Source organism: Nicotiana tabacum, chromosome 19, assembly GCF_000715075.1.
Source record: "Nicotiana tabacum cultivar K326 chromosome 19, ASM71507v2, whole genome shotgun sequence".
In the NCBI taxonomy this organism is placed as follows: domain Eukaryota; kingdom Viridiplantae; phylum Streptophyta; class Magnoliopsida; order Solanales; family Solanaceae; genus Nicotiana; species Nicotiana tabacum.
This window is the reverse complement of record NC_134098.1, coordinates 125,668,865-125,683,497: the sequence shown is the minus strand read 5'-3', so window position 1 is coordinate 125,683,497 and position 14,633 is coordinate 125,668,865. Positions and strand designations below refer to the sequence as shown.

Genomic DNA, 14,633 nt, shown 5'->3' with positions numbered 1-14,633 from the left:
TTCTGCATCAGACCCTGGGGAATGTCGACTCCACCGATTATCATGTTAATGACGTGCTGAGGCTCTTCCTGCTCATTCTGTTTATTAGAATCCATGTTCCTGAAGTGGTTCTTGGCCTGCTCACTCAGGAATTCTCGGAGATGCCCGTTGTTGAACATTCGGGCCACCTCTTCCCTTAATTGTCGGTAGTCTTCTGTTCTGTGGCCATGAGTGCCGTGATATTTGCACATTAGGTTAGGATCCCTTTGGGCTGGATCGGACTGTAAAAGTCTAAGCCATTTGGTATCTTTGATGCGTCTGATGGTAGATACGATAGCGGCAGCATCGACGTTAAAGTTGTACTCCGATAATCTTGGTGCTTCTTTAGGTCTGACAGGCCTGTCGAAGTTGTTTCCCGGTTGCTCTGACCTCGATCACTTCTCATTTCGTTTCGCATAGAGTTTCGTCCGGACCCACTGCTTCTTCGGTCCCCATTGTACGGCTAATACTGATCCCCGTTTGATCTCGGTTCACGATCGATGTCTCTCTTGACTTTTTCGATGGTTCTGACGGGATACACGGACCCGGAAGGGGCCCCAAGTTGATCATCTTCGACCCTGATCTTTAATTGATACAGGTTATGGATATCGGCCCAAGTGACAGCCGTATATTCCATCAAGTTTTGTTTCAACTGCTGTGAAACCAACGAGCTTCGAATGTTGAGTCCTTGGGTGAAAGCCTTAACGGCCCAATTATCAGCGACCGGTGGTAGATCCATCCGTTCCATTTGAAACCGGGACACGAATTCTCTAAGCATCTCATTATCCTTCTATTTTACCTTGAAAAGGTCCGACTTCCTAGCCTCGACCTTGATAGCCCCGGCGTGTGCTTTCACAAAAGAATCTGCAAGTAGAGCAAATGAGTCAATAGAATTATGAGGTAAGTTGTGATACCATATCATAGCTCCTTTTGACAGGGTCTTTCCGAACTGTTTTAACAAGACAGACTCGATCTCATCATCCTCCAAGTCGTTCCCTTTGATGGCACATGTGTAGGAGGTAACATGCTTGTTTGGATCGGTCGTTCCGTTGTACTTAGGAATCTCAAGCATGCGGAACTTCTTAGGGATCGGCTTTGGTGCCGCACTCGGAGGAAAAGGTTTTTGCACGAACTTCTTGGAATCCAGGCCTTTCAATATCGGTGGTGCGCCTGGGATTTGGTCGACCCTGGAATTGTAGGTTTCTACCTTTTTGTCATTAGCTTCTATTTTCTTCTTCCCTGATTCCACCCGTTTTGTCAGTTCTTCGAGCATTTTTATGATCTCGGGGTTAGTCCCCGATTCGTTTTCATTCGACCTCTCTGCGACCGGTTCATCTCTGCGGGTGACTTCCCGGGACGGATCAGGTTCAATTCTGCTCGGTGCGCGATTCTACAACTATGCTATCGCCGCTTGTTGAGCCTGTAACATTTCGAAGATCATCCGTAAATTGATCTCGTCTCCTCCAATATTTTGTGTATTTTGAGCTGCCGATCGGGCTCCACCACGGATGCTATTCTCGGGATCGATAGGCAAGTTTGCGTTGATAGCCACATGTGAATTAACGTCAATCGGATCAGCGACCGAAATTCCGATAGGATCAACGGGCGGTACCTCGTCACTGGGCACTATGTTGTTATTTTCACCGTGATGGCCAGACTCATTGTCAATATGTAGGGATGCTGATTGAGAGTTTGACATTTTGAGCTTTAACCTGAAATTAGAGACACTTCAAAGAACAAGTGTAAAGTAGTGTGTGTTATGAAAATTCTTATCAAATAACCACTATTATCCTTAGCCCCATGGTGGGCGCCAAACTGTTTACCCTCAAAATCGAATAATAACTGAATTTGAAATTGATTTTAAGGATACACGGATTAACTTGATACAAAGTAATAAATTAAGTTGCAATTGAAATAAACAATGATAAAGTAAATTCAAACCACACGAATTGGACAGTTTCAATCTCAGAAGGTTAGCCACTCTCAAGCCAGATGCACTTTGATCAATATCACAATACATAAGAACAAGAGCTTAAAGAGAAAAATAATAATGTATTGCTTTGGAATGCGTATTACAATGTGTTAAATGTATCATTACACCCCTTTATATAGTAGAGGATTCCTACTTTAGGTACAATTCTATAAAAGGTAAAAAATCTCTTGATTTGCCGATTGCCAGTTCCTCATTGATACGTGCCGAGATTCTCGCCGCAATATCCGACCTGTCACAGATATTTCGGTGTTCTGTTATGCTAACAATATTTCTTCGAGCTCGTTCGGGGCTAGGATTGATTCCGGGCTAGGATTGATTCCGGGATCACGGCCTCGATATTCTTGAAGGTAGGCATTCCAACCTCGGATTCTAACCCGATGGGACTTGGGGTCGATCTTCAGTCCTTTATTGCCATGTTCTGAACCTGACCTACCATGTCGTAGGCGAGCTCGATTTCAACCGTATGCAAATTACATTTTTAGAAAGTTAAACTTAAATAGTTATACTTGTTGGTATATGGGTCCGGCAATAATTCAGGCCATATTTGGACAAACGAGAGTACAGATGAAGTCATATGGATGATACTACCGAAAGAAGAATTAACCAAATAATCGCCCACCAATTCGTTTAAACTAAAAATAGCCGATGAATATATAATATATACATACTTATCTATCATTTATGTATAATTATGAATAATTATTGTATAATCTATGTATCAAGCATTAGTTCAAGATACTACATGAGCGATTAGATAATAATGGGCCTTCCCTACAACATATTGCTTAGGGCTTTTTTCACTTTTAGCCCCGCCAGAAACTATTTACATTCCGTAGCCGAAAAAGTGTATAAAATTTATACAATTTTTAAATATAATATACATAATGTATATTTAAACAAAAGATATATATTTTTTTAGCTATTATATTGAGAGCGGCTATACAATGTCATTTTTCATACGGTTGATGCAATCGAATGGGCCTTAAAACAGAAGTCACATGGGCCTTAAAATGGAAATAACCCAAACTAGGAAAGTTGCCCAGAAAGTAGGCAGCAAATTGCATTGGGGGACATCTTTAAGACCACTATTTATATTTTGACCATATTATAAAAATAGTATTACTTAACAACTAAAATTGAAAATTAATAGAATATGTGATGGAGAAAATTCATTACTTATTTGTGGCTAGAATTGAGTGGTAATGTTTCGTTGAGCTTATATTGTCTATTTTTTAATGATTTGGATTAGTTTGGTTGGAGAAATTGTTATAAGTGTATTATTTTTCAAAAGTATTTTAAAATTTTACTTTTAAGAAGAAGTTACTTATTTTTGCTTGTACTCAAAAATATTTTTTTCTTTTTAATCTTAATTTTGAATAAAACACTTTTATCCCAAAAAAAAAAAAATTTGGTCAAAAACAAACTTGGTCAAACGTGCTATTAATTTTACCTTTTCTTAATAAGCTTAGATGGAAAAGCAATAAAGAGATCCTGAAAGATTTTAACAGAAACTGTTATAATTAAGTTAAAAATGTACACCATATCATAGGATAGATAAAATCAAGAAACGTAAACAAAAGCGAAACGCAGAATGGAAGCTGAGTCACGGGTTGGATTCAAAGTCAGAGTTTCTTATCATAAAACATTCCCAGAATTGTTGCCCTCGGAGAAGGGTTTAGATATAGCTAGGAGCAGGGTCCCATTTCTTAGCTCTACTTCTACCTGCTTTTGCTTGATATGGTAGCACAAATTTAATTGTCATTGATTGCTGCTTCCCAAATAAATTATCCAATAATATGATCATTGGTATATATTACTATGGCATGGTTTTAATTATTTCATTGGTTGATGAGTTTTACAGAAATGTGAATTCGTATTAACTTTTTCAAATTATATTGTTATACAACAATTATTAGTTCTAATTATTGCATGGTGGAACAGATTGAATTTGCTGCAGTTAACGTGCCCTCTTTTAGTTTTAGTAAGAATTAAATGATGATAAGAACAAACAAGCTAAGCTGCTTTTTGATTTCAAAGTGTAGTTCACACGAGAGAACAATCCCTCACCTGATCACCAACTAAAGTACATGTACAATGTCTTTTTTTTTTTTTTCAACTTAAAATTTATATATTTATAATTAAAGTGATCATAGTCGGCGTAATAATAATGACATTTGTCGATATGCTATCGTATGTTTACTAAGATCATCATAAATTTACTAAGATCGTCGTAGATTAATTTCATAAGGAAAATTTCACTTTGAGAGAGTCTAGTCTCTAAACGCTCCGATTCAGTTATTGGGGAAGGTCTCAGGAAGCAATAAAGGTTTCTTGCACACACTGCCTTAAGAAATGATCTCATGTGATCTATCACAATTTGAACGGAATAAAATGATTTCGTGAAGATCACATTTATTTTAATTTACTGATATCTTGCAATATTAATTTTTGCGTTCGTCTTTTGGTGATTAATATATACAAGGTAGAGGTGCCTAATCCCCCACTAGAGGCAGATCCACCCTTATAGTACTGGTTCATCTCAATTCAGTTTTTTTTTTATGTGAATCATATATAAATGTATGTGGTAAAATTTAATAAAAGTATCAATTAGTAGTAGATATGAATTTTTAAATTTAAAAATACGATGTGTTCAATGTTAAAATCTTAAAAGTTGAATCCATAAAATTTAAATTTTTAATCCACTTCTTCCCCAACCTTGAAAGGCTTTTAATTATTAAAAAAAATTAGTGATTTCTTTAGGTTTTCCCATCCCATATATCCAAGAGTGTTCGAGGTAGGGGTGTACATATGTCGGGTTGGTTCGAATATTTTAATTATCAAACCAAACCAATGGTGTCGGATTTTTAAATTTATAAACCAAACCAAACCAAACCAACAAAGTCGGGTTTTCAATCTATGTTTTTCTCGGATTTTTCGGGTTTTCAAAATTTTTTTCCGGTAAAGTCTTCATAGCATAAAATATGTAACTTGTGTTCCAAATATTTCTTAAGTCCTAGTAAGATACAACTATATAATGTATTTTTCAAGAAACTAACACAATAATATGAGATAAGTCATAGCATTATATTAAAATATTCAATAACAAAGATAATAAAACTACATAAAACAAATATTGCTAATTAATAAGCCATAATAAAAATTAACATAATCTAAACATATATGTCATGATAAAATAAGTATAGCTAATAAGTACTAATATTAATTACATAACTAAGTACTAAAGAAAAAGATAAACTAAGTTATGCATTTTCATTACAAAACAATGTAAAACTAAAATAATTATCCAACACTATCGTCATTCCTAGTATTGAATTGAATTTCTTTTGTTAGCTAAGTATTGATTTGAACTTTGTTTGATTTACTACACTTATGGGCTATAAAGTTTATTTACCATTCAAGAATTTTAAGTCTAAACTTGAAATAATAAGTTAAAAGATAAAACTGTGAAATTTTTTTTATAGATTACATTACAATAATTTATATGTATAAAATATTATTAAAAATTATATGAATGTACTATCGGGTTGGTTTGGTTTTGGTTTGACTTTTTTTAGTTAAAATCAAACTAAATCAATTATGATCGAGTCTTATTTTCCAATATCAAACCAAACCAAACAAAATCACATCGATTTTTTTTTCCGATTTGACTCAAATTATCGGTTTGGTGCGGTTTATCGAATTTTTTTTTAATACCCCTCGCTCGAGGCACGCTTTACTTATTGGACTATCCATCCTCGTGCACCTCAACACTTTCTCTTTAAATTTGCTATAATTCAAATATGTTGTTCTACAATTTCCCAGAACCATTTGCAGTACTAGGTTTGTTGTTATTGTTCTACAATTAAATATTTGGTAAACTATAATATTGTTATGCGCATATACATTGTTTAAATTAATCTTACTATACATTATTGTTTTTTACATTATGTAATTTTTAATTTTTATTATTTGTTATACTTTTAATCTGTATTAAACTTTTTTTAACTTTTAAATATTAAGTAAAAAATTCATAAGCTTACAGCTCCCACTTACTCACCCAGTTATAAAGCGTCATAACTTGTGGCTCTGTCTTTCAAAATAGTGTATTATAAATGTATGTTTACAATTGTTACGTATTTACAATTGTTCTTTTTGCAAATTCTTTATAATCGATAGTCTTGTCCTCTTAATACTTCTTCTTCCCAAAGAGGAAATTGTTAACCTTAGTTCGTTTTGAACGTGGATCTCGCATCAATGTGCTAACCTCTCGTGACATTGTCTAGCTTCCTTGAATGATTGAAAAGAAACGTGTACAATAACCCACGATTCTAAGTTTCTAACCCCCTAAAAAATGCGTGAGCCTTTCCTTCTTCATCTATAACGGTGGCGTAAATTTATCATTATCATCACCATTTTCATATCCTCTAAATTATTCAATAAAACCCCATCAAGTAAAAGGAAAATTTACTTAAATTCCTTTCATATTACTTATGTGTTCGAAATTTCAATTTTTTTAAGTTAATGAGTTCTAAATAAATAATTTATGCATAATTCGATAATTTGCAAGACAAATATAAGGTTTGGACACAAAAATTATAGAGCTCAATCGAATCCATATCCAAACGGCTAGCTCCGCCCCGAACAAATTCACTTATGATTATATTCTTGAAGACGAGACAATAACAAATGAACTTGCTACACATATTAAATTATACTTATACCATAATTTCTTTTAACATTACCTCGTGTATATAAGATAAATTCAATTTAAAGACAAGTCCAAACCAAATTGAAATGAAACCGTCAAATAAGTCCATGCTTTGCTGACATACACAAAATGCTTTTGGCGAAGCTGACATGGCAAAATGTAAATAGAAATTTGGTTGCTGCAAGCTTCTGCAAAAGAGGCCAAAGCTGGCAATCACTAAAGATTAACTGAAAGCTACTTTATCTCCTCAATATTCTTGATCTTATGCAAGAATTTAATGGCAAGTTCTATGCATGAAAATAAGCTACCCATGTCCTACAAGAAACCCCTTCCCATTGACGGTTGTACTTTGGTTTTTTCCCCCTTAGTCTCTTTTTCCCATTATACAGGTCATTTCTTGAGCTTCACAAAAATAAATTAACCCTCCTCTAGAGTCTAGATCTTTCTTATATAAATATCACCCAAAGAAAACCCTTCTTTCTCTCTCATTTCTAATCTCTTTATAAAGCCCCTTTTCTTTCTTTTACTAGCTAGCTATTTCTCTTCTTTCTCCATTTCTCATTCTTCTTGTTCTCAAGAAGTTGTGAATTTGGAGGAAGAAGGAAAAAATATTATTAATGGCGAGTCATGACTTGTTGCCTTTCTTGACAATGGTGATTGTGCAGTTAGGGTATGCGGGCATGAACATTATTTCAAAACTTGCCATGGATTCAGGGATGAACCCTTTCGTTCATGTAGCTTACAGGCAAATATTTGCCACCATTTCTATTGCACCCTTCGCTTATTTCTTGGAAAGGTGCGATACCATTTATTAAAACCTGCAGTCTCTACACACCAATGGCTTCCATTTTCTCTCTCAACTCTTTTTTCAAAGCTTAATTGCATGCATCGCACTTTATTTTTTTGGTTGGTTAATTCTCTCTGACATTTTCATGCAGTGGTTGGGTAATCGATTGCTTACTTTTTTAATTCTTGGACCATGCAAGGGTTCACGAAATTGTCATGGCTTCACTTTCTTGCTTTTTCTTCATTTCCACCTTCTCTTATGCCTCGAATCTTTGCAGCTCCTAGACTTTTTAGTCTTGTTCTTTTCTTTCCTTTTTTAAAAAAAAACATATTATTTCATCATTTATTTATTTTTGTTAAAATGGCATGTGTCTTTTTTCCGCAGTTTCTTTTAGTTATCCCACTAAATATATACTTTTAGCAGGCTGATAAGTTGTCCTTGCGTAAGAGAAAAAAAAATGGGAGTATGGGACAAACAAATCACGATTTTGTGACTGATCTATAGGAGAATTACGGAAGCCTCAAATTATACCTTGCTGGAAAATATTTACCTACTCTTAAATGTATAAACTTGCACACCACATGACTTCTACACTTAAAAAAGAAGAAATCATAAAAGAACTTCCTTTCTCGTGCAAACTCAAAAATTTTAACTGTAGTAGTTTACTTGTAAGAGATCAACTAATTTAGCAAAAGTATAATCACATATCGCTGGGAATGTGATATAGTATAAACAATAACTATACTATATATAGCACTAACTTATATAGTTACACAAATTTGGCATTTGATGACATTTGACCTTCACGTAAAATGATCAAGTTTTCACGCTAAGGGAATTCTCATCTACTAATCTTCTCTAACTTTTTTCTTTGTTACGTATTAAAGTATTTAGACGAAACCGTGAATGAGTTTTTTAATCTTCTCATTTAATCTCTGAAGTGGATTTTTACGTACTTGTGCAGGAAAACAAGGCCAAAGTTGACTCCCTCTATCCTTTTCCAGATCTTCTTGTGCTCTATTTTTGGGTGAGCTAGTCCGCAGTCTTAAATTTTTCTTCTTCAACCTTTTCTAGATGCATAACTTTTCCTTTGAACTTAAAATTTCTGACAAAAGCTCACAATTTTATAATTTGCAGGGTTAGTATGAACCAGATCACATACTTCGTTGGCCTCAAGAATACCACTCCAACTATTGCTTGTGCTTTGTCAAATCTAACCCCAGCAGTCACTTTCCTTCTAGCTATCCCTTTTGGGTAATCATTCGATTCTATTTATCACCTCTAAAGTTTTCATCTCAGCTATGCCTATTAAAGTCAAGAAGCTAAAAATAAGAAAACTCCAAACGATCAAAAGTATAACTTTCTGTAGTGTAAAAGGTATTTACACAACCAATAAACTAATTACTGGCAATTTCTATGATAAACATTAATTCTTTACCTGATAAAAATGATAAATAACTTACTTTAATATATTCAACTACACTGCTAATTAATTATGTATAACATTGTTAATTATATTAACTCCCGTTGTTTATATATTTGGCAGACTTGAAAGAGTGGGACTTGGGACAAAAGCAGGGCAAGCAAAGATGCTAGGAACCATATTATGTGTAGGAGGTGCTATGTTATTGTCATTTTACCACGGATCTATAGTTCCAATAGATCAACCAAACATCCACTGGAAATATGCACAAGACATGACTGAAAACAAAAGCAGTACCAACCATGGAAATTTCATGTTAGGACCTTTTCTCCTCATAGTTAGTGCTGTTTCTTGGGGAGTTTGGTCCATCCTTCAGGTGTGTGCTAATATCATGTTTTATAATCTAGTTTATCTCTTATTATCTTTATTGAACTTAATTTGCCGATTTTGATATGTTGTTGCACAGGCAAGAGTAAGCATGGATTATGCAGCTCCCTATTCTAGTTCAGCATTGATGTGTCTAATGGCCAGTTTTCAGTGTTTGATCATCGGCTTTTGCTTTGATCATAATCTATCTGATTGGTCCTTGCGCCATAGCATCAGAGCTGTCTCTGCTATTTATGCGGTACGTCATCCAGTGTAATAGAATTTATACGCTAAGAAGTCATTTAAAAGATAATTACAGACACTTATTCATAATAAGTTAAAGAAAATAATTAAGGCAGATTCACGTGCTACAAGTTAAACTACACTAATAGTGCAAACATTATTTGCATTAGAATTAGTTTATATAAGTTAAATCCATTATTATAAGATTACATTTTCGGAAATTCCAAAACATTATATACAATATTCAAAAATGGAGTAATTAACTCTTTTACATAATAAATTGCAGGGAGTGGTGTGTACTGCATTAGCATACTGCTTAATGTCATGGTGTATTGAAAGAAAGGGTCCTTTGTATGTTTCTGTATTCAATCCCTTATTGCTAGTGATTGTGGCCATTCTCAGCTGGGCTTTGCTTCAAGAGAAAATCTACATCGGCACGTAAGTTAAGAGTATAAGTTAATATATATAGAGAGAGAGACAAGTCTCATTATTTAAGCAATCATCGATCCTTAACTAAATCAAAATGTGTGTTTTGGAAAACTTTCAGGGTCGTAGGGTCAGTTTTGATTGTTCTGGGACTGTATGGAGTACTTTGGGGAAAAAATAACGAGATGAAGCCAATTAAATTTGATGAAGAAATCGGTGGAGAGATTAAAGGTGATAAAGAGAAGGAGAAAAAGGACATGGCAATGCAGTTATATGAAGGGAATAGTATCATTGTTCATGCCACTAAATGATGGAAGAAAAAGAAAAAAACAGAAGCAAGGCAAAATGCATGGCCTTGTAAATTTTCCTTATCAAGTAGTTGTAGAATTAAGGATCGTATTTAGCTGATCAAGCCTAAAAACTTTTATGTACCATTACATCACTACCATTGCTTTCTCATTGCAAAATTAGATAGATAACCTCCTCTCTACATTCTCTTTTTTCATTTTCAACTGAAGCATCCACTCCTAAAAAAGGCAGCAAAAATGTAGTGTTGTTTTCTCTTTTATTCTTCTTCCTCATCAGCTTATTATTGTTGCCAAACTTCAAATATAACAAAATTGATAAACTTGTGGTCTCTTTTACTAGTTTCACAATTTAGAATGTCAATGTTAACGTAAGAAAATCTGGTTCAAATGGTGTAAATGTAATAAACACAAACGCACACACACATGTATAAATGTACATATAGAAAGCACGCCGGGCACATACGCGTATAACTTGAGACTTAGGTTCAAATATTGAAATCTGGATAAGATCCTTCTTATGTGTATGATATTGAACTTGGTTCACAAACAGAATAAGAATTTAAGTATAAGTTTTAACTTGGCACATTAAATCAGAAAATCAACGAAAATGGAACAAATTGGTAGGTGTTTGGACATAAAAATTGTATAATTTTTGAAAAATAGTGCGTAGTATTTGATGGGAATAAACCTCCACAGAAATAATATTCACGGTATATGATTATAATAAATGCGGATTACTAAAATACTGTAACAAACTGTAATAATAAGAGAAACAAGGACACCGAGATTTTTACGTGGAAAATCCTTCTGAATAAGGGAAAAATCACGGCCCGAGAGGAGCAATTGATTTCACTATAGCAAGGATTTTACAATTTGTGGTACCGAGTAAAATACTCCAAGACCACTAAACACTCAAAAGAAATAACCCTCTTTTAATTTTTTTTACTTCACTACAATACCGCTCAAACTCTCTATATTTTTCCTCACAGAGTATTTTGCTTCTTACTATGTAAATCACTCTCTTTCTCTTTGTTTTGGTGTGATTACAAATGAAAGTGGAGGCACCTATTTATAGTTGCAGAATGCCCATGATGATGTATGTAATGACATCAACACTACTGCAAAAGTCTGTCCAAATCTTTTCTAGTATTAATTGGTTGGTTTGAAGTTTTCAAAGCAAAAGAAAAATTCTCTTCTTTCACATATGGGAGGGACCCAACAAATCTCTCTCTCCCGTCTCATGCACCTGAAGGAGGTAACACCGGAGTTTCTAGTTTGAGTGCATGCCGATAAGTTCTTTGCATAACTCGAACTTGTCTCTTGGTACCACCTTGGTCAGCATATCCGAAGGATTCTCACTTGTATGAATCTTCTTGACATGTATAAATCCATCCTCTATTCTTTCCTGAATCCAGCGCCCTTGCATGATACATGGTGTTTTTGCTCAGGTCTATTGCACTTTGACTGTCACAATAGACGACATACTCCTTTTGATGCAATTCAAGCTCTTGAAGGAACCGTTTCAGCCAAACCATCTCCTTGCCAGCTTCAGTAGCGACAATATACTCTGCTTCAGTTGTAGAGAGTGCAACACACTTCTTCAACTTCGACTGTCATGATATAGCTCCCCCTGAAAAAGTGAATAGGTATCATGTAGTAGATTTACGATTATCAAGATCACCTTCCATATCAGCATCCGTGTAGCCCTTCAAGACTATATTTGATCTCCCAAAACACAAGCATTCATCTGAGGTTCCTTTTAGATACCTAAGTATCCACTTCACAGCTTCCCAATATTCTTTTTCGGGATTATCAAGAAACCTGCTAACAATACCGACAACATGAGCAATATCAGGTCTGGTACATACCATTGCATACATCAGGCTCTCGACGGCAGAGGAATATGGAAATTTAGCCATACTTTATTTATCTTTCTTTGTTGTAGGACACATTGTCTTGCTCAACTTCATATGACCAACAAGAGGCGTGCTAACTGGTTTACCACTCATCATGTTGAAACGTTTAAGTATATGTTCAATATATTTATGTTGTGACAGCAACAACTTACTATTTGTCCTATATCGGACAATCTTCATTCCTAGAATTTGTCGTGCTGGACCCAAGTCTTTCATGTCAAATGACTTGGACAAATCTTCCTTCAACTTGGCAATCAACTTCTTGTCTTGTCCTACAATCAGCATATCATCCACATATAACAACAAGATGATAAAGTTATTGTTAGAGAATTTCTTATAGTATACACATGGATCGGAAAAAGTTTTTGTGTACGTTTGACTTCTCATGAATGAGTCAAACTTCTTGTACCACTCCCTAGGCGTTTGTTTCAGCCCATAGAGACTCTTTTTCAGCTTACACACCATGTGTTTCTTCGCTTTTACTTCAAAACCTTCTTGCTGCTCCATATAGATCTCTTCTTCCAAATCTCCATGCAGAAACGTAGCTTTCACGTCCAACTGCTCCACCTCAAGATCTAAGCTAGCTGCCAAGCTCAAGATTGTTCGAATAGAAGTCATTTTGACAACATGTGAGAAAATTTTATCAAAATCAATACCTTTCTTATGTTCGAAACCTTTTACCACCGATCGAGCTTTGTATCTGACCAGCTTGCCGTTTCCATCTTTCTTGAGCTTAAAGACCCACTTGCACTTGAGCGATCTTTTGCCTTTTGGAAGTTCAACCAGTTCGTATGTATCATTCTTCTATAGATAATTCATCTCTTCTTGCATGGCTTCCATCCACTGGATTTGTTCCGGATGAGATAGCACCTCCTTGAAATTCTCTGGCTCCCTCAAATCAGGGACGAGGATATACTCCGAAGAAGAATACCTTGTGGACTCTACCTTCTCTCTTTCAAATCTTCTCAAAGGTTGTTGTCCTTCTTGTTCTTGTTCTTGTTGTTGCTCTCTTTCTTCCTCTTGTTGACTAGGGTGCTCCCCCTGCTCAGCAACCTTTCATCTATGCCTTATGTGTGCCATTCTTCACCTGTGGAAGGATTACGTATATGTACAGTAGGAGTAGTAACAATGTTAGTAACTGTACCATTATCATTTTTGGTCTTTGTTGATTGATCATTATCAATCCCGACCACATCTTCTCTGAAGATCACATCTATGCTTCTGATGATCTTTTTTCTTTCTGGGTCCCACAATCTATAGCCGAACTCTTTATCTCCATAACCGATGAAGATGCAGGGAATAACTTTGTCATCCATCTTCGTTCTCTGCTCCTTCGGCACATGTGCAAAAGCTTTACATCCAAACACTTTCAGATGGGAGTAGGACACCTCTTTGTTGGCCCAGACTTTCTCTGGAATGTCAAACTCCAATGGAACTGATGGACTTGTGTTAATCAAGTAACAGGTTGTGCGAACTGCTTCACCCCAAAATGACTTAGGTAGTTTTGCCATTTTGAGCATACTTCTCACTTTTTCGACAATGGTGCGATTCATCCTTTCAGCTCCACCATTGTGTTGTAGGGTTCCAGGAACTGTCTTCTCATGTCTGATTCCATGGCTTGAGCAGTAGTCTTCAAACTCCTTTGAAGTATACTCTCCTCCATTGTCTGTCCTGAGACGCTTTAATTTTTGACACGTCTCCCTTTCCACCAGAGCATGGAATTTCTGAAATACTTGAAATACCTGGTCTTTGGTTCTCAAGAAATAAACCTACAATTTTCGTGAAGCATCATCAATAAATGTGAGAAAATATTTGTTACCTCTCATTGATTCTACATCCATTGGACCACAAACATCTTAATATACTAGATCAAGTATATTCGTTTTACTTCCATGAGTTGCTTGAAATGATACCATGTGTTGTTTTCCAAATAAACAATAATCACAAGAATTCACAGTTTTATTTTTTGCAAATGAGATGAATGACTTTTTGTATAGGATCTGCAGTCCCTTCTCACTCATATGGCCCAATCTCCGATGCCATAAATCTACAGGTGTATCATCTACAACCGCATGTAATCCATCTTCACATATCTCAGTGGTTGTCTTGTACAATGTGTAGGGAGCAACTCTTTTAGCAATCACCAATGATCCCTTGGTGAGTCTCCACTTCCTATTGGCGAAGTGATTCTCATACCCGTCTTGATCTAGAGCGATCCCTGAAATCAAATTCATTCGCATATCTGGTACATGTCGCACATATTTTAAAACTAATATGCATCCGACATTTGTCTTGATACAAATGTCGCCAATCCCCACAATCTTTGAGTGACTGTTATTTCCCATCGTGACTATCCCAAAGTCTCCTGCTTTGTACCTGCAAAAGAATTCTCTTATCGGTGTGGCATGGTAGGAAGCTGTTGTGTCAACCACCCATTCTGACTCG

General features: G+C 35.4%; 1 protein-coding gene across 1 annotated transcript; it reads left to right on the top strand.

Annotated features, from left to right (window-relative positions):
• Positions 1–7,128: 7,128 nt before the first annotated feature.
• LOC107832688 (WAT1-related protein At1g09380-like) lies at positions 7,129–10,558 on the top strand. Its single transcript, XM_016660552.2, has 7 exons — positions 7,129–7,515; positions 8,471–8,533; positions 8,644–8,760; positions 9,053–9,305; positions 9,396–9,554; positions 9,825–9,976; positions 10,086–10,558. Exons 1-7 carry the CDS (start codon positions 7,337–7,339, stop codon positions 10,273–10,275), a joined length of 1,113 nt encoding a protein of 370 aa, XP_016516038.1. The 5' UTR covers positions 7,129–7,336; the 3' UTR covers positions 10,276–10,558.
• Positions 10,559–14,633: the final 4,075 nt, after the last annotated feature.